At 42.9% G+C, this 21,498-nt stretch overlaps 1 protein-coding gene across 4 annotated transcripts in view; it reads left to right on the top strand.

Annotated features, from left to right (window-relative positions):
* Positions 1–21,498, top strand: part of DMD (dystrophin) — a 1,834,617-nt gene that overhangs the window by 1,494,701 nt on the left and 318,418 nt on the right. For all 4 annotated transcript variants that reach the window (XM_030304767.1, XM_030304766.1, XM_030304769.1 and 1 more), the window contains 2 exons: positions 145–265; positions 906–1,174. In XM_030304767.1, coding sequence (XP_030160627.1) covers positions 145–265; positions 906–1,174 — 390 coding nt within the window. The remainder of the gene's footprint in view (positions 1–144; positions 266–905; positions 1,175–21,498) is intronic.

The raw sequence follows: 21,498 nt of genomic DNA, 5'->3' as shown, positions 1-21,498 counted from the left end.
TTATCATTTTGTGACCATCGGTTTATAAATAAAGGAGATAGAAATCGACCTGGGAATTTCATAACCAAGTTCTGGACAACCAGGATTAACTTTGAGAAGAATGCCACAAGCCAAATAAGCATTTCTTTTCATCTCATTTCACAGGCCTTCAAGAGGGAATTGAAAACGAAAGAACCTGTAATCATGAGTACTCTTGAGACTGTACGAATATTTCTGACAGAGCAGCCTTTAGAAGGACTAGAGAAACTCTACCAGGAGCCCAGAGGTAATTGAATGTGGAACTGTAATAACATATTGATAGAAGGATCAGTGGTGACAGAGCGACCCATCCATTCTTGCTGCCAGGGTCTGGATGGCGCTCATATTTTCTGAGTTAAATAGAATCGATTCAAATTAAACATAGATGTTGGGAAAGAAAAAGGAACCCTAAACCACCATGCATGAATCTGGTTGCACCTTCATAAATAAACATTAAGAGAGACTCATTAGTGATCAGTTATTGAAACACTTAGAAAATAAGAAACAAAAGAGATTCGCTGTGAGAAGGGATCCTATCGTTATAGAGACTACAACCTAATTGTCCTTTTAAGAGCCTGGCTGAAGTAAATTCGAGCTTGCGGTGCGCATCCTAACATGTTTCTGTTCAGTGGCTTAAATGGATCTTGGATGATCTGAATGATAGAAGGTAGAACAGATATATTCAGGAGGACAGACCTGAGATGTGCGGACACTGTCAGAATTTATGCCAAGGTGCGAAAGAACCATTAATCAATGGGTTGCCCTCTTGTTGCACTGTACTTTCTTTCTTCCGGTATGACCTTTTCAACAATGTTTTTTAAAAAAAAAAAACAAAAACAAAAACAAAAAGGACTGTGGCCTGAAACCTTGTCATGTTACCAATTTAGAGCTGCCTCCTGAGGAGAGAGCCCAGAATGTCACACGGCTCCTGCGAAAGCAGGCTGAGGAGGTCAACACCGAGTGGGAAAAACTGAACCTGCACTCTGCAGACTGGCAGAGAAAAATAGACGAGGCCCTCGCGAGACTCCAGGAACTTCAGGAAGCAACCGATGAGCTTGACCTCAAGCTGCGTCAGGCTGAGGTGATCAAGGGCTCCTGGCAGCCTGTGGGTGACCTCCTCATTGACTCTCTCCAAGATCACCTCGAAAAAGTCAAGGTACCTTCTATTCCTTTGCTTCGGGGCCCTTTGAGAGACTTGAAAGGTTCCAATCTGAACTTGGGTGTGGTACTTTCTTCTCCCAAAGTTTAAGAGAAAAATGTTTTAATGTTTATTTTTGAGAGAGACAGAGACAGAATGCAAGCAGGGTAGGGGCAGAGAGGGAGACACACACAGAATCCGGAGCAGGCTCCAGGCGCCGAGCTGTCAGCACAGAGCCCGGCGCGGGGCTTGAACTCACGAACTGTGAGATCATGACCTGAGAGCCGAAGTCGGACGTTCAACCGACCGAGCCACCCGGGCACCCTCTTCTCCCTAAGTTTAAAATGGGGCCCTCGTGCATTCGAAATCCGTTGATCTTTCACAAATTCAAAATCATCTTGCGTGTGGTATTTTCTCTAGGAGGAATTGGTGATCTAATCATCTCTGTCTTTAATAATGTGGAATGAAATATTTAAAAGTTACAGGGTGAAACAATCCCCTTTATTTTGCTATTAGGGAATAAATTTAAGCGCTTGTACGAAAATGACCTGAGTTGCGTGCGTGTGCGCGCACGCGTGTGTGTTCTTTGTGATACTTAGTATCAGAGTAGGGACAAATAGAACACTTCATCAAGATCCGGGAGTCTAGGCTTTGGCCTTTTTGCTAACAAAATTACATGACTTGGGTGAGTTATGGTACTGTGCATTGAGGCTGTTACTGCTGTCCTCCCCTTAGAAGGCAATGTATATAATACGTTATACATTAGTCCACCGCAGAAACTGGGCAATATCATTATCTATTTGGAATACTGCCCATGAGGCCGAAGTTAAATTCTCTTGTGGTACCAAGATGATAAATATATTTATTGAAAAGAAGATACATATTTAGGAGTATTGTTATGAAAACCAACTTGAAAACATAACCAACTTGAAACATTTCGTTTACTCATCCAGTGTCAAACCCAACAAAAGTCCTCCCAGGTTCGAATTCAAAAGAAGTGAAATTCTCACCCGCACTTGGCATGTTCACCAGCAGACTCATCTCGGCAGGTGTCGTCTCCTTTGGCTTTCATGACGTTGTTTCATACATTCTTCTTCTTCCTTTATTTCCCTCAGTTCTGAAACCCTGCCCACTCTTCAGATGTTCGTGTGCCCAAGTTTCTAACCTTAGCTCAGTTCCCTTTGTATTGTATAAATACTCCCGATTCGAAGTGGCATGACAGCGACAAATGTAGATTTCCGGTCTGGGTCTCTTTTCTGATCTCCTCACCCACATGTCGTTAGAATCAAAATGCAACCGTTCTGAAATCAAGTTCGTTCAGTCTCGTGTTTGACCATTCCCCCGCTGCTGTCCCCTCTTACCTGCCTTTTCCTCGGTGTTTCCTATTTCACTGAATGGATCTTAATCCAACAAGTTGCTCAGGCTTGAAACTTGAGTTTCTTCCTTAAGTCCTTCTCCGTTTTGACTGATTGCGCAGGACGGCTCATTCTACCTCAGAATGTCTCTTTTCTGTTTTCTCTCCTCTTTCCTGCCTGACAATGAAGCCCAATGAATGAAGAGGGCAGGCAGCCCTTTTCTTCCTAGCCCTGGTTTAGATTCCCAACTGTGACTCCCATCATCCTGGCCATTCCATACACTCTGACCATACCACCCCTTTACCCAAATATGCCACCTTTCTTCACCACTCTCTGCCTTTGCAGATGCTCTTCTCTTGGCCTCGGTTACCTCCACCTTATGTGCCTGGTGATCTTCTATTGAACCCTCAATGCCCAGCTCAAATGGCATCTGTCTTTGTAGTTTGTCCGGAGTATCTCTCACCCCCAGCTCCTACCGAGCGGAAGAAATGGCCCTCAGTTCACTGCCTTCTTTGATCACCACACGTGCTTCAATTGTCACACTCAAATTTCCCACAGGCAATGAGCTTCCTAAGAGCAAGGGTCAGCAACATATAAAGGAATTTACTTCTGCTTCTTTATTTCTTCACCCCACCCTTGGTTATGAGCCATTCTGCAATATGTAGTTATTGTAGGTCTTTGCCCTGATGAAGCCGACAGTCTAATGTTGAACGGAATAGCTCTTCACGAAAACGGTGGGCGCAGATTTAAGAGAAGATTAAAAAAGAGGGCTCTATAACTTGGAAACTCTCTTCCACCCTAACATTCTTTGACTCCATGTCTGATAATTAAAGCAACGGTTAACATGGACGGCTACTTGAAAATTAAAATGTTTTGAAACATATTACCTTGTATTTGTTCAGCCTTAAAACTAGTACTTTTATTAAAACGTACAGGCACAACGTTTAAAAAGAAATCAGCCCCCAAAATGACAAAGAAGTTTAGGAGAATGTCCCAAAGGAACCACATTCGTTTATTAATTAAGTGGCCGAGTCTATAAGGGATTCACTTATAGCCATATGTGCCACACAGGAGCCTTTGTAGGGTACGGAGTATGGATGGAGAATGCACTCAACAGGATTCCATAGTGAAAAATCACTAAAAGTAAAACAGCTCAAAATCAGCCGATCCTCACTGAAGCCTGTTTGCATTTTTCCTTTCACTTCCCTTCTCCTACCTGTTCTCGATCCTCGGCCCAAGTTCATTTCCCACACCCTAACCAGGAAGACTCTCATTCTGATCCCGATAACAGCAAAACACCCATGCGCTAGATATCCCTTTCTGAAAGAGCGTAAATATGCCAAAGCTTCAAAGAAATCGGTTTTCTCTGTGGCTTCTCAACAACACTGGGTTTGAAACTCTGAAGCTTTGGTGGTGGTAGTTTATAAGGAGTGAATTTTATTAACTAAAACTTACTTTGAACAGAAGTAGAAGAGTCCTTAAAACCCCTGTTCCCATTTTTCTACTCAGCAGTTTAAGCCCTCGGAGACTCCACGCTGTAGGGGACTCCAAAGTGATAGCCAGGCATGTAGCCAGAGAACATTTTCTTTACCCACTTCAGCTCGTTTTCATCACCCCTAGTGACTCTATTGTAATACCCACCTCCATTCTGATCTTATTTGTTAAAGAAGTTGTTACACAAGTAACTCTGCCATGTGTATTCCTGTGGGATTTAGCATTAGATCATTTCATTGGCCAATGTGGCTTTGGGATTTGGAGCGTGGATAGAACAGCAGCAACCTCAAAATCCTGGGACGCTCTGGAGGTTGCACTGTTGCTGGCTAATCATCTCCAGGACAGCGTGCGTGCGGTAAATCAAGAAGGAACACAATGTCAATATTGACTGTCAGGCCCCCAAAGAAAATCTCGGCCTTCCGCGTGCAGCTTCCTTAGGAATAATCCCCAGAATAAAATCCAAAATGTAAAGGCCTCTTTATTTTTAAAATTCATGATTTATAGTGCTTAGCAAGTATTTTAAGGACACAAACACGATTCCCCACTTAACTGGAAATAACACCAGCGTTTCTGTGTCTCTACAAATATTCTTGCTTTCCTTATCGCAATGGAGAGTAAGAATAACTCCTTGAATCACTAGGTGCTCTGCTTAGATCCGTGAATGGAACATATGCAGGTTTTAATAAAGTGGAATGACTTTGAAGCTCAAGTCTACGTATGACGTTTGTTGTTGAGAACAATTCCTGTGTGAAAATCTTGGGGAGTCGTTGGTTTTCCAAGTTTTCTTTTTGTTCTCATCGACCATGGTGTCTTTGTACCGAGCGGTACATCATTCTTGAGCCAGGAACATTTCATTGTCCCTAGTTTGCCCGTTGCCTCAAAGCACAGGTTTTCACACCGTAACCATCATTAAACTCCCCCCAGCCTGCCATTTGGGATTATACAAATGCGTCACCACCACGTAGGTACTTATCGTATAGTTCTTTATCCGAGTTTTAACTTACGTCTCTTCCTGTGAAAGGTCAAGGACAGGGATTCGCTGAGTTTTTCCTTGAGGTTCTTATGGTGAAACGTTTTGATTAGACCTCTCTGGAATTATAATTGAGAACAAGGTAATAATATGGGTAGTAGACCAGGGACTCTCATGAAGCCATCATGCCCTTCTGGCTTCTTTCTGCTCGACATGCGCATCTACAAATTTAAGAAGATAACTGGCACACACATCGCTGCGGGCCTACCCTCCTGAGTCTCTGTGGTTTGGTTTATCTGAGAAATCTGCGAAAGGAATGCTAGCTCAGAATTTGACACGGAGAAAAGCAGAAGCTCTCGGCCGTGTTCACGCAACCCTGTCTTCCCTTAGTGTTTTCTCATCTTAACTCTGGTTTCTAATGTTTTATTATTGTTTTATTCATTTTGTTTTATTGTCTTTTATACGAGCCAGCTTTAAGTCCTTTCTTGTATGGGAGTTTTATAGAGGAAGCTAATGACCCAGTCAGATGGAAAGCTTATCATCCATTCGGTGGGAGGTATGCAAGGTTAGACAGAACCATCACCAACAGGGCAGCCCCGAGAATGAACTCTGCATAAACAAATGATGTCTCCATATTGAATGAGGTGCACTGCCTGTAGTAGGAAAAGGAAAGTTTACTAATGTTCTGTTAATGGTTGTAAACAGCAAATGAACTGCTCTGTGGAGGCTGTTGTTGTTATTTTTATACACGTGCTGTGTCAAGGAAGCCTTTCAGAAGAACACACAAGCAAGAAAGATGCGATCCTTTATAAATCTGGGTTGACTATGGAACTAGGACCTGTCACACGAAGCAACTTGGGTTTTATCTCATGTGTAAAGCATGCATTTGTGATGTTTAAAAGCCTATCACTTGTCCTCTAATATCTTGCAATACTTCCGGAAGAAGGCATATTCCAGTAAAGTCTCACTTACATGCTGTAAAAGTGTAGTGTTTATTTTTTTGAAATAGAACGGCCATTGTTGGCTTTAAGAGAGCTTAGGAACTAAAGTAGGAATTAGTCGTCTTAAGAATCCTGACCAAATTATTTGTTCAGTGTACGATAAATTGTAAGTTAGCGTTCCGGGACAGCTCATTACTTAGTTCTCATGGATTTGCTCTCATTTCTTGCTTTGTTTATAAAGCTGAGAGCAAATGACTTAGGACAGCGATGTCGAATCACGTTTCTTACCCAAGGCGTCTGATTTTAGTGAGCGCTGTGTGTGTTTTAAAAGCCTCTACCTCGACTTAGGCAAATAGAACCTTCGTTTACCATGCTATTCCCATCCTGCCTTTGAAACTTCTGAAAAGCCAGTGCAGAGTAATTGTTTCAGACATCTGCTTAGCATACTTTGAAGTGCATATAAGTTCTTTTTCGGTTTCATTTGAACCCCAGCTGTCTTCACCCAAGTCTATAATCAATCTGAATTAAGCTGTCCTACTTCTCCTAATAAGTCTCTTATTAAGTTCTGCATCAGCCTCTTAGGGAGCCTTAAAAGCTAATTCATGTAGAATTGCCATTTTCTTCTAATTCATTTGTCAGCTCTCCAGATTCCAAGGAAAACAATTGCAAAGACTGTTAATTTGGCTCTTCATAAACAACTTATGTGAGCGTAGAATACGCTGGAACTGACCAAACGGTTTAAAACAGTGGGTGGGAGGAAACGAGTTGATGACATTCAACACGCTTTCTTTTTGACTCTTTCGAGATGCCGTCTACGTTCAAAGCATAAAGGCCTTTATGTAATAAGAGGAACATCCTTCTGCTTTTACTTTCATAAATAAGATAATTACTGAGTGAACTTTGCTTCAAGATAGGGAAAGGCTTTAGAACAGTTGGAAAAGGAACATGCTCTTTTTATTATTGAACCTATTTTAATTGGGACTTCTCTGTACGCCTTTGATGGGCCGTGACAAAAGAAGGAGCTAGAATCGGTTACCATTGTCATGGCATTACATCAGAGCCATACAGCTCCTCTTCTGGTCATGGGACATTTAGGAGAACATGGATAATCAGAATGTTCAGCCGCTGAGTTCGTCTGACATTATTCTGCTAAGGAAATACTTAATTAGATAATAACAATTTCCCCAAAGAATGTCATCCTTCCTACTATACGAAAACAACCATATCAAAGCCTGATCCTTTAATATGCCAGTCCTGTTCACTGAGGATTGTGGTGGCTGGTAGTAATTATAAATACTATTCCCCAAGAGTCTTAGAAAATATAAAAGATTCTTCCAAATAAAAGCTTAAGTAATATACCGTCAGCATCGATGGATCTAAAAACTCAGTCATTCACTCATTCCTGACATGGTCAAAACGTATACCCAGAGAAGTCTGATCTCATTATGGAGTGTGAATATTTAATTTATTTCATGAATCAAATTGTATTAGGAATCATATTCATGGCAGCTTAGTCTTGCTCAACAGATTGTTACATAGCTCCAAGCTGAGGGAGCAAGAATTTGTACCAGCTTGTGCATATGTGTGCAGGTGCCCCATTAACTGGAAACAGTTGGGAAATGTGCGTGTTACTTAACTGACATTCCATATTTCCTTAGAAAATGGAAGCACGCAGCCAATGTGTATTTCTGTTCTCCTTTGGAATTGACCGACGGCGTCACAGGTTTCAGGTTCACAACTGTGTTACTCTCCTACCATAAGCACAACAAGGAATGGCTTAAGAACAAATAAGCCAAGGAGTGGGCCCCCGCTGTGTTCCTGTGACGCTCAGCAATTACAAGTTTCAGAATTCCACGGTTAACACTGGCACCAATATTAGGCCTTACACAACATTACGTTAAGTAAGTTACACAATGGCATTGAATAACTGTTCTTGGTAAACCAGTTTTCTGCGTATCGTGGGAGCAGATGTGCTCACGATACGAATGTGACCCTCTCATTTTAAGAGGGTTGACTTTTTCATGATGGGAAGAGGAAATTTTTTCCTGGTATGATTTTTTTTAGACCAAAATAACATTTTTCGGTGATATTTTACGCAGTGCTTCTCAAACCCTTCCACATCGCTTCTCTTAATAGCCAAGGAGTTGAAGCTTGCTCTCTTCCCCTCCCACATGCTTAACCTCCTTTTACCACAAGCATGAAATATCTTGGATGTTTCTTATTTTATTGTTTACATCTGTCAATTCCGTGATCTTCTCCACAATGCATTTGTTCTGTTTAAAATTTTTTTTTTTAATATTTATTTATTTTGGACAGAGAGAGAGAGACAGAGCATGGGCAGGGGAGGGGCAGAGAGGGAGACACAGAATCGGAAGCAGGCTCCAGGCTCTGAGCCGTCAGCACAGAGCCCGACACGGGGCTCGAACTCACGGACCGCGAGATCACGACCTGAGCCGAAGGCGGACGCTCAACCGACTGAGCCACCCAGTCGCCCCTGCATTTGTTGTGTTTTAATACGAGAGTGTTTTTCTCCCAAACCTTAAGTGAAATCTCCCAGTACATTTACCCATGGGCACGAAAGTGTACTTTGAGAAGCACGATATGAAAACCTGCCCGATTTGTGCAGGCTTCCTCTTTTTCCATAAGCTTCTTTCTCTTCTGTACACAGACACACAGAGTAGATCCCTGCCATTTCAGATTTATCTGTTACAGTTTTATCTGATCACTGTGACCCACAGGGTCCACGACTTAGAGGTCTTTGTAATTTTGAACACGTACTCTTCGAGGTTTCTGTGCAGCAGTCAATTAACTGATGACTTAACTTGTGTTAGAGGTCACGTTCCCTGGAAACAGACCCTGAGAGCAGGGGTCTGGGTGCACATTGATTTGTCGACAGTCTGCTTTCGGGAGAAGCCTGTATGGGAGTCAGGGTAGCATAAGAAGGGAGAAGAAGGGCCAAGCCACTATACCATCGCAGGCAAATCTAGCCGTGTGTCCTCTTCCCTACAGAGAGGACGCTGGAGTATATACCGTACAACAGAGTTGTCCATTCATACCCCAGATGATGGCTGGGTGTGACCAGTGACGTGCCAATAAATGTGGATTAGTTAGCTCTGGGGCGGAGTGAACACCGATTTGTGGCCTCGTCCACTTCTGGCTGTGTAAATACTCCCACCCCGGGAAGACTCGGGCTACCAACATGATCTCGCGGAATGCAGAATTGCGAAGAGAAGCACACAGTGGGCTCTTGGGCTCTGGTCCATCACACCCCTGGCTGTGGCTCACCCCCGGAGACCTCAGTTACCTCCCGGGCCAGGAGTACCTGTTAACTCCTGGACTAGGGGCCTCCCATCAGCCGAGGTCACCTTCCCAAAGATGAGAGGCAGCCATGAGACATCAGTAGCCAATAGTCGCAGCAGCTGGGGGATAGATGCCCAGGCCAGGAAAAGAGTCTCCTGCAACCGGCAAGCGAACCTAGTAATCCACTCAGCTGCCGTATCTCGACACGGCCGTTTTAATGTTGTTTTGTTCTTGCACGTGCAGTCATTCTTCAGAAGTGGAGAAGATTTTGTTTCTGGCTGGAAACTTCACCCTCGCCCTGACCCCACCCCCTGGGTACTTTTTGGGATGGACCGTGAACGGGTAGAGCTAAGGAAAGGGTCTGAGAAAGTGATGCTCATTAGTAAGGAAATGGCTTTGTAAGAGACTTGGGCTTCATAGTTATACAGCTTACGGGTGCCTGAATTGATCAGATATTTGCAAATTCGGGGATCCAAGCCATCCAGACATAGTCATTGAGAACGTCAGGAATTTTCCGTGGCAGTGGTTCTCACCTTAGTGAACAACTGCCCTCGATGCTGTTGGTGCAGGGACCCTTGGAGAACCACCACTCCATTGTGCAGCTGCAGTTTAGGCGTAGAAATACGTATTTTGTGTATCACCCATAATTCATCCATCTGTCAGTAATTCTCCCATAAATACATCATTTATTGCTTCACTTGTATTTATCAACATCCACAGCATCTCATTGAAAAGGGAACGCAAGCCAAAAAATAAATAAGTAAGTAACTAAGTAAAATTAAACAAAATAAATAAAAATTAAAAAAGTAAAAGTGAGTGCCAGCCCATGGCCTTCTGTGTGAGTGACCGATAGCTTCGGTAGGGAGCATAGTTTCCCTCCGAAACCTGGAAATGAAAGATGACGCACTCTCCCTGAGTCTCTCTTGTGGAAGACATTCACAGTTACTTATTCCAGTTTTCCTCTTACTATTCTACTGGTCCTCCCATAGTTTCGGGGTTGCTTCAGATGACTTGAAGCTTCACTTGCCTTCTCGCTATTGCTACTTTAAAATTGAGGTGTTTAGTCACATTATCGTTCGCCTTGTCTGCACGCTATCACGTTTACGAATAACAAGTAAATTTTTTTAATAACGACAATTTTTTTTTTAATTTTTTTTTCAACGTTTATTTATTTTTGGGACAGAGAGAGACAGAGCATGAACGGGGGAGGGGCAGAGAGAGAGGGAGACACAGAATCGGAAACGGGCTCCAGGCTCCGAGCCGTCAGCCCAGAGCCCGACGCGGGGCTCGAACTCCCGGACCGCGAGATCGTGACCTGGTTGAAGTCGGACGCTTAACTGACTGCGCCACCCAGGTGCCCCTAATAACAACAATTAAATCCCAAACTTCTCCTCAGAATTTCCTGCTGAGCATACTGATTATAAGCAAGTACTTCATAGAGTTTCTGGAATCGAAGACATTCAGAATCTTTGAGACTCTTCCACTTTTTTTAATTTTCTTTTGAGAGAGAGAGAGAGAGAGAATCCCAAGCAGGCTCCACGCTCAGCTCAGAGCCTGACGTGGGACTTGATCCCATGACGCTGAGATCATGACCTGAGCTGAAATCAAGAGTTGGGCGCTCAACCGCCTGAGCCACCCAGGTGCCCTGAGACTATTCAGCTTTTTAAAGTTAATACCTCCTTGGTAGATATGAATCCTGGGTAGCTTATCCAGGAGTTCCTGCATTTTATAGCTTGTCACCCCACCGAGGATCTGCGTTCAGGGGCGGAGAGCATACGTGTGGAGACATGGAAACAGATGTGAGGCGACATTGGGAGGAAGTAGGAAGTAGGTTTGAACTGCAGTGATTGGGGAGGGGGGATTTTTTTTCCTCGAAGTCAGTGCAAAATCAGTCTATTAAATGCCTGTGAAAAAAATTCAGTGTTGTGGTATGGGATGAGTGGTATTTGTAAGGACAATCATGGAGTAAATATAATAGAAACGAATGTCTTTTTTTTTTTTATTCTTTTTCTTTTTTTTTCAACGTTTATTTATTTTTGGGACAGAGAGAGACAGAGCATGAACGGGGGAGGGGCAGAGAGAGAGGGAGACACAGAGTCGGAAACAGGCTCCAGGCTCCGAGCCATCAGCCCAGAGCCCGACGCGGGGCTCGAACTCACGGACCGCGAGATCGTGACCTGGCTGAAGTCGGACGCTCAACCGACGGCGCCACCCAGGCGCCTTGAAACGAATGTCTTTAAGTGTGCTTTAATGTTAACCAAGAGACATTCCAAACAAACTTTCCCCTTTATTCTGGGTTCCTGGCCGGGGGTGGGGGAGGGGGTTACATTAAAAGTAATTTGATTAATGTTCAATGTAAAATTGAAATAACTGTGTATAATCCCACTCAAATCAAGTATACATTAAATAATTGAGTTAACCGAATTAGGCAGAGTAAGGGCACATTGATTTTCAATATTTTTAAAAATTGGTCCACATATCATTGTTATGATTTTGTTTATAAACTTCAATATTTATTAAGTTTCCACAGTGTGTTCAGTCCTAAAATGTCAAATTCTCTTAGCCAGAGTGAGGCTGGAAAATCTAACACTAAGATAGATTTCTATTTCCTTTTAAAGAATTGATTTTTATGGTGAATGTTTTTCCCTCATGCGGCTAAGAGCCTGCTGGTTCTGTTTCAAAGCACACATGCTTTTAGAAGCCTTGTTCCCTGGGATTCCACATTCTTATGGACTCAGTGGGCTCGTTTAGAACTTTTCCCTATCAAATATTCAAACGCTATTATTATGATCTTCACATGGCATGAAACAAGTTAGCGAGGAGAATAAAGTCGATTTATCAGCCATATATGCCAAAGTATAGGAATTATCTAAGTAGAAACTAAAGCGAAGGAGGAAAGGAAGCAGTATATATTGGTTGGTTTTTGAGAACAGGTGACAGACCACAACTGAGTTTCATCTGATTTATTTCTCTTCCTACCTGAAAACATTTTAACCCAGTGTGGAATCTGTACATTGTTGTGAACTTACATCCTATCAGGTCTTATGAAGTCATTCTCGTTGAACTGCCCCGTGGTTTAAGGCTTTTGTCTGTCCCAAGCACAAGTAGGCCAGTGCATCAGCATTCCACCTATTCGGTTGGCTGTCGGCCTCAACATATTTCTAGCAGGGACAGGGCTAACGCCAGAGAATGGTTCGTTGTTCCCCACCCACACAGGCCCCGTACTAGAATCGTGAGAAGAGTTATCCAATATAATAGTGACTTTTGTGCATCCAATAAAGCATAAAGTTAAAAGAAATGTAAGGTAAACAAGCGAGCGTAAGTTCTATTGATCTCTTGGCCCACCCAGGGAATAAAATATTACCTTTGGAACCGCCCTGCCATTTTGTCATACAGGTTGAAAAAAGACATTTTCAAGATTGTCCCAGTGTTAAAATTGCCTGGGGGTTGGGGTTGAGTGTCAGGTGCAAGATGGGTCTTAATGAAATCTGACCCACTTTGACTTTCCAAAAAAAATGTTGAGTGCTCAGTGAAAAGATTTTTTTTTTTTCAGATTTTAAACCCTTTTTTCAACTGAAATAGGACTGTCCTTTAAATAATCGATACAACATCACTCACCCAGATTTTTGAGGATGCTAAGTCATACTCCTTTTTTGAAAAAGAAAAAAAAAAATCTATTACTATTAAATGTGATGTCTCTGTTACCTGAATACTGATCACTTTTTTTAAAGCTAGGTTTGGCCGATGACTTTGAGTTTTTTTGAAATAACATTTAAGTGCGTTCATCAGACAGCTTGACATTTAGACACATTTGTATAAGAGGTAATTTATTCATCATCCACATGCACTTAAGTGGACATTATCATGATAGCAGTTGTCATAACAGAACAGCACAGGATATGAATTTAGATCTTACTCTAAGGTGCGATCAGAAAAATCAGAGGAATATCTTGAAAGTGAAAGTTCTTGGGGTGGGTGGGTGACGGGCATTGAGAAGGGCACCTGTTGGGATGAGCACTGGGTGTTGTATGGAAACCAATCTGACAACAAATTTTATATTAAAATATATAAATATAAATATAAATATAAAATCCACCAAAAAAAAAAGAAAGTGAAAGTTCTCCATAATATAGTGAAAAGCCGAGTCAACTCCTGGTTCCACTTAAGAGGCTAGATCTTTCCCACATATGCATATATATTGACATAAAAATTATAGCCCCTAATATATCTGGAGGGGCAACGTAGTGTGCAAATAAATACATAATAAGACTTTCTTTTCAGCCTAGGGATATAATGAAGAGGAACCACTCTAAAAAACTTACCAATCTAATTTTTAAACGTGTTCTTGCATAGATTTGAGTGAAGAAAATCCATTTTATATTCATTTCATTTGACTCAGAGTAGTCAGATATCTTGATCTTTTGTTGTCCCACTTGTTGGAACAAAAGGTATCTTGGAAAGACTAAAACCATTTATAAAATTCAGGAGCTACAATAATCGGAAAAGAAACGTAGATGCTGAAGGGCATTTTACAATCCTTTTTAGCCCTCTTCCATTTAATTATTTTTATCTCAGCTCTTAGAAAATTTATATTCCTCTCTTGTTCGGTTCTGTTGTAGTATTTCTAAGTTGATAACAATATATTGAATGGAAAATCAATTCCGCAAAAACTCATTTTGTTTCACTAGTGAGTGCCTTCGAACAAAAATAAGTGTGCCGAGTGTCAGGCCAACTAGGTGTAGCATATGGAACAGGCAACCTCGCAACCCTACATTCCTCTGTTAATTATTATTCATACATGCGGACGTAACCGAATTTGTTTTAAACAGACAAAAAAGGAATCTCTTGGCAACTACTCCATACGATACCGTACCGTACTTTGTCCTGCGTTTGCTTGGTCAAAAATGCGACGTTTTATCGCGACGGACCCACTTTGGCTTGGAATTTGTTTCCCTGTATAATAACAATCATCGTTTACATGAAAGTATAACCGTTAGAGTTAGGTCGCACGGCCATAGGAACTTGATCTGTTTTCTGCACTGCCGTCTCCCTAGTGCTTGGAACATTCGCTGGCACACATAGGTGCTCAGCGATATTTTCTGGAGGGAGTGAATAAACAAACGTGCACCAAAGCCCAGGACAAAATGCTCTCCCTCAGACACGTTAGACCTTTACAAATTATTTTACAGTCGACTTGCTCCCATTTGTCAACCATTCCAACTCGGGCCATTGTTACTTCTTGCCCAAATCTACAGACACTCATTTGCACTCTTCTTTCCGAAAGGACCACAGGCTTACACCCGTCTACTTGAGATGTTCTACGTGAACCTGCCACCCCCAGAAGAACGCGCCCTTTCTGTTACTCCCCAGCTTGTCTACTCAGGGAGGTGCTCCTGACCTGCCTCAGCCTGCTCTGCGCTTTGCAAGCCCCGTTGACGCACCTTCTCACAGCACCATTACGCTGTCTTTTCCGTAACCCACTGAATTGCCTCTCTCTGGTACTGAATGTCGGCCTGTGGAGAGTTCCGTTTTCCCAGGGCATGGTACATGTATACACAGCACGTACATACATAGTGCATAGTGGATACAAAATGAGTGTTTCCCAGTGAGTAGCGAACAAATCTAGGGTTGCCGGGCATGTGCCCATTCCTTTTGGCAGAAACCTTCATTATCTGCAACACCAAGGCCACCACAACCTTGCTGCGTTCCACCTTAGTGAGGGCTATTTGCCCTTCCCCAAACATGTGACGCTTTCCTGCTTCCTACCCTTTGGTTCAAGCGCTGAACGCGTATCTTTTCTCGTCTCACCGTGCCTCCTCTCCCTTTATCACTTTGATGTCTGGTTCAGGGAGACCTCGCAAAGCTACATGACAGAGGAGCGAGGAAAGACAGGATCCCGCACCCCCTCTCCCCACATCGTGGTATTAGAAGTTGGCTCCAGGGTTGCAGCTACGCGAGAAAGGATCTAAGTCTGTGGCTCTCAGGGATGCACTTACGACCCTCTGCTTCGCAGCCTCTCCCCGAACTAGACCAAAACAGGACCTTGTGTGACTTTGTGCTCCCCACCTTGCCTGAGCAGTGCTTAACTGGTCGTTGGTGGAGCGAAAGAAGGAGAAGTAGCCTCGACCTCCTCGTTCATCTTCTCCACAGTCCTGCATTGCCCACGTTCCTGTCCCCCTTTTACACAAGAGGAAATGCACGGGAAATATTTTCATTGAGCTGTATCTACAGTAGAAAACCCCAAACATGAGAGAGAGAGAGAGAGAGAGAGAGAGAGAGAGAGAGAGAGACAAGCCATCCCTAATCTCAACCCCAGCGTCTGTCATCCCAGGCCCCTGCAAGAGCCCAGTAGAGCAAGGTACCTCTTTCCTTGAAGACACATAGCGCCCTGTGCCAAGGCTCACCAACTTAGCCACAGAGCCCAGGCTGGATTTCAGCCCCCTCTGTCCCCTCGGGCCGGCCAGTGTACAACTCCACATGGAAAGACATATTCTCCCTAAATCGATTACTTCCCCCTTCTTTCCCACTTGCTCCATCTTGACGACAATTCTCTCGTTGGCACCAAAAACTGCAATGTTACGTTCTCGCTCAGAGGCTTAGAGGTATGTCAGTAATGAGCACGTGCTCCAACGTCAAACAAAGCAAAGCAATAGATCTAAAGAACTCAGTTACGGAAGCTGTAGGAAATAACGGGCTTCTTTTATCTAGGAAATCGGTGTCAGAGTTTTAGAGGAAACTGTGTTCATGAAGCAATTTGAGGAGAGCTGTGGACCTGAAATATTAGTAATTAACGCAAAAAGGCCTAATTCTCTCGTTTATTCTTTAATGAAAAGGTATCGAGGGATTATCATCTAAGTGGGTCCAGGCCTACCCTGGTGACAAAAAGAATAGAAAATTGCCTTCATGAAGATCAGGGTCTCGGGACAGGCCAGATGATGAACTGATAAATAGGCAAGTACATATGCACTTTGAAATTGTGATCTGGGCTAAGAGGGAAGGGTGCTGAGAGGGAGAAAAATAGGGGGAGCTTCTTGAAACAGGGCAGACAGGGATGGGCTCGCTTTCACAGTCACATTGAGTGAGACCTAAGGTTCGCGAACAAAAGCCAACGAGGCCGAGAGTACAAATGTACAACTCCAGGCTGAGGGAACCACACAGGCGAAGGGTCTAAGTCAAGAATAAGTTTGGTGAGTCGTAGGAACGCAGCATCTTCCAAGTTCTTGTTAAAAATGCCAGCTTCTCAGAAGCACCTGGGTGGCTCCGTCGGTTAAGTGTCCGACTCCTGGTTTCGGCTCAGGTCACGATCTCACGGTTCGTGAGTTCCAGCCCCACGTCTGGCTCTGTGATGACAGTGCAGAGCCTGCTTGGGATTCTCTCTCTCCCTCTCTCTCTTCTTGCCCCTCCCCTGCTCATGCTCTCTCTGCCTCTCCCAAATAAATAAATACACTAAAAAAAAAAAAAAAAAAAAACAACTTCTCAAGTCCACCCTAGACCTACTGAATGGAAAACACTGGAGACGGGACCCTGCAGGCTCTGTGTTAGCAAGCCGTCCGCATGATTACGGCGCACGCTCTTACTTGAGAATCACTGCCTTAGGGGCATGTTTGACCCACGTAGGGAAAGGTGAGAGCGAGACAGGGGCCGTGGCAGCAGAAAATATGGGCATAGACCGTGAACGCTGTAGGCCAGCGGATATGTTTGCAAGTCCAAAAAACCTATCAACTGTAAACCTTAAGCTGTCTAAAATAACTCCTGAATTTGAATATCAGTGTCCTTGTGCTTGATATTTTTAATGGCTTGATGTTTTGTCACATATAATTAAGGTTTCTCAGAATGAAAATATTGGCATTCCTTCTGTTTCCTTAGCAGCCTAAAAACATGGCCTGCTTGAATGATTTATTTATACTCATTACAGGCCTTTTTATTTTAATTGTGCATATTTTGCAGTTAACCTCTGCAGAATACGCGTGAACTACCTTCTAACTTGTCTTCACTATGCCACTCAAAAGCGAGGGAAAACATGAAATCTTTTTGGTCTTTGGTTTTGGGGGTTTGTTCGCTTCTTTTTTCTGTGAAGAGAAAATAATCAGCAGTCACGGTTAGGATTATAGAAACAAGTTTCCAAGGAAATTAAAGTCACTAAGGTCTGTACGGCTTGTTCTTATAAGTAAAAGCCTCTCCTTCGTGATCAATTCTGTCTTCTTCCTCACGTCTCATGTATATCTGTGAAGGCGAAATGAACAACACGCATAAGAAAGAAGATAGATACTGTTAGTGTGGGAGCGCTGTCATTCAGCCGTTACTTCCAGAACATTGAGGTGGTGAGCTTCCGCGTGAAGCCAGGTCCTGAAAGATGACGAATCCTAATGGGTGCAAATGAGAAAGTGTTAAAAAAAAGAACTTTTTGTGTTTGGGTGTTGCGTTCTGGCTCCATAAAAAGAAGAGAAACTAGAAATCATTTTTCATAAAAACATGAGGATTCTTGATGGGAGAAACACAGCAGTTAATTGCTACTCTTTCAGTGCCACAAATTTCAAGCGTGGTGACTCTGAGGGGAAACCATAGCTGAAATGTAATTACTGATCATTGTTTGGGAAATAAAAGCACCCAATTTCTTCATGCCTACACACTAAAATCCAGTGGGTTGATTTTGTTAACTTAACCACCTCCAAGTTATCCCGATGATGCTACATCTAGGTCATTAGTTCTGAGTCTGTTTCATTATTTCTTGTCCTTATTCTGTTTGCTGGTCAAAAGTGATCATGCCCAAGTCTGAAAATGTGCAAAATTGCCCTGAAAACTGAACGCAAGGAAGACAGTGAAAAGAAAAGGCATAATACTTTGCCTTCAGGGTACTAACGATAAAAACTGATGCTGAAATGGAATGCAGTCGCATCTCTATTAAAAAGGAGTATGTGTTTCAATGGCATAATTTATTGTCAAGAATGTCTACCAGAGACAAAACTGATAGGAAAGGCAGGCGGATGTACTCAGTCTGCAGACCACCCCCTGTCTTAGCTCCACACAAGCCCTCAGCATTTAGCAGAAATCAAGGAGTTAATATTACAAAAAGGGTCTCCGTTTTGTTGGAGATCTATGGGATAGCCTCATAATGTTAGAAATGAGAGTTCACATAAGAATCTTCTTGCAAAAAAAAAAAAAAAAAAGTATCTGACATCTGAAATCCAAGGGTAAAGGACATGAGCCTAAGGCAGTCGGTGTCTGAGGCCAGTGCTGCCCCTCCGTCCTGGGCACCACACCAGACATTCAACCAACCGCCATAAAGAGCCAAGAATTAAGTTACCGATGGAAGTCTCCAAGCCCGATGCCGTTCATGAAAGGCTTGCCTACATTTCATCTTATGTTTCTTTGTTGTTAGTCCAATGACATTTGGCCAGCTCATGTCCCCAAGGTGTTTTAGAAGCTTCAGTAGGCCTCGGATCCTCTGAGCAAAGCAGGATATGGTCCTAGACTCTCTTGGCCCCAATGGCGGGTACTCACTCCCATCAGGATCATGGACCCATCCAGAATTGCAAAAGTTACCAAACACGGCTGGGCTGTACCTGCCCCCAAATCTTGAGTAACTGGTTTCTATGAGGCCTTCCCTGAGCCACATGTAGGAGTTCCAGTAACAGTACTCCAGACCTGTATTTGCAGGACATGATTTCCATTTCCTCCCCCCTCGCCTTCTCACTACTAATCCAGTGTGAAAAATCCTGGGCCTTTTCCTAATGCCTCCTTTTTTTAGACTGCTTTCCAGGGGTTTGAGTTCTCAAACATTTGTTCTATAAGGTTGTATCATACAGAGAAATGCAGTTAGTCACTACTTGATTTCTTAAAAATATTTTAATGTTTATTTTTGCGAAGGAGAGAGTCAGAGTGTGAGCAGGGGATATGTATACGTATATACATATATGTATCGATACGTATAGATACGTAGCTATACATATAGATACGTACACATATACACGTGTGTGTGTGTGTGTGTATGTATATATCCCCCTCATATATATATACGTATATGTGTGTGTGTGTGTGTGTGTGTGTGTGTGTGTGTGTGTGTATATATATCACACAATGTATACATAAACTCCTGGATGGCATTGCTAATCCATGCATCGCAGAGTGTCCTCCTCTTCTTGCCTGCTGGGGCCTTTCTTGGATTATCCTGGCCCTGCACCGCTGACTCCCCCTGCTTTCTCTCCATCGACAAGCCTCATCTTGCTTCACCTCCCTCCTAATCCAGTTTAGATTCCATGGTATGTTTTTCAGTCGCATTCCAGCTAAAATTTAAACTCCCTCGCCCCTGACAAAGAGGCACCTGACATGACCCCAAACCTGGATCAATTGTTTTCTCCATGCTTGCAAGGAGCACTGTTGGAGAAAGAGAAAATGGGGCAGACGAGTTCAAGGTTTCAAAAAAATGTTGGTCCTCGGCCTCACATGGGCCCTCAGCACTGTCTCGCAACCTCACTCGTTGCTGAGGTCTGCTTCTCTCATGGTCTCTGCCACAACTAATCCAAATGTCCCCACTCACCCTGAATTCGCGTTTTCATTCGATGAGTATTTGTTGAGCACTGACTTTATGCCAGGTCTGTTGCTTCATACTTCGTAGAGGAACTGAAGGCCTTCGAAGTAGGGGTCCCTTGACTCATCTCTTTCCAATCCTTTAAATGGCCCTTCTGTGCCGTGCAGACTAGTCTCTTAACTACCACGTCAAAGCTTCTCCCTCCAAAATGATGTTCCCTTGTTCAAAGATAATCCCTTTCTTTTGTTGTAACGTGATTGATGACTAAAGTTCTAAATCTATATTTAAACAAATCTTTAGCTACATAAGGATAGGCAACGATCCGATAGCCAATTTAATTTCATAAAAAGAAGAAAAACTTGACATATTGGTCTTATATATCATTCTAAATCAGTACTTTTATATCTATAATCAGACAACATTTAATGAAGTGAAAATTCTGCCGGCATGAAACTAGTCATAATAAAATTAGACTTGGTTTGCTCTTTCATGGAGAACATATTCCAGATGTTTAAGTGATTCAAAGAGAAGCCACAGTATAATGGCTCCCTTCAATGTTTTCTCACTCACTGCTTCCAAACTAGAATAAAATCTAATGAAATTCTGGTAGTATTTAAATAGCACAGGATATTGTTCCGAGTTAGCTGCACTTTTTGACATTTGATGTTCAGTGTTTAATAATTTGGACATATATTTATAGGTGTGATATCAAAAGCTCTACCATTTGAAAGATAGGCAAACACAATGTTACATCCACTTAAATGACACAGTACCCATATTCATTTTTTACATAGTATGCCTTGTGACAGTATGGCCCCCCAAACACCGGAACCTAGGGCAGATGCCAAAGTGGAGGGTGACTTGGAACACTCTCCTATCTCCGTTTTCTCTTCCTCTTTTCTACCGCCAGGTTACCTTCTTTCCTCCATTCTCGTGTGCCTTCATGGTGATTTTTTTTTTAAAGTTTTTTTAACCTTTATTTAGTTTTGAGACAGAGAGAGACAGAGCATGAACGGGGGAGGGGCAGAGAGAGAGGGAGACACAGAATCGGAAGCAGGCTCCGGGCTCCGAGCCATCAGCCCAGAGCCCGACGCGGGGCTCGAACCCACGGACCGTGAGATCGTGACCTGAGCTGAAGTCGGACACCCAACCGACTGAGCCACCCAGGCGCCCCTCATGGAGATTTCTAGATGGCTACAGTTTTTCTATCAGGCTCATGGGGATATCTCCCCAGAATCAGACTTCACACCAAATTCTCACTTGACCAACTGACCTCCCCACCCCCAGTCAAAGCTTCCATTTATCCTACGAGAAATGTAATCCAGATGAAACTAAACATACGCCTTTTCTTCCCCCTTAGTTAATGATGATCCTAGTAGCCATTAACCGTGGTAGTCAAATAGCAGGAGTAAAATTTATTTCCTCTATTTTGGCTGAAAACCTAGAGTTCAACAGTTAATTGAAAAAGTCAGTTAAATCAGGGAATCATAAAAAGTAGGTCTTAAACATCTTATTCAATCTTAAAATAGTCACCAGTATTTTAGCATCGTGTGAAAGTTTCTGGTTTAAGTGTAGATTCACTGATTGGACTTCTCTGTAAATCACACTGATGATGAAGAAGTTTCGATTTCCCGTTCCAGTTTCTGTAATGTCGACAGAGTCCATCAGGACAAATGGAAGGCATTCTGTGTACAGAACACTCCTAAATTTTTCGCAGAATTTTCCTCATCTTTTCCAGTCACCCCCATTCAACA

The sequence above is a fragment of the Lynx canadensis genome, chromosome X (assembly GCF_007474595.2).
Source record: "Lynx canadensis isolate LIC74 chromosome X, mLynCan4.pri.v2, whole genome shotgun sequence".
Classification (NCBI taxonomy): domain Eukaryota; kingdom Metazoa; phylum Chordata; class Mammalia; order Carnivora; family Felidae; genus Lynx; species Lynx canadensis.
This window is presented reverse-complemented; position numbering and strand designations above follow the sequence as displayed.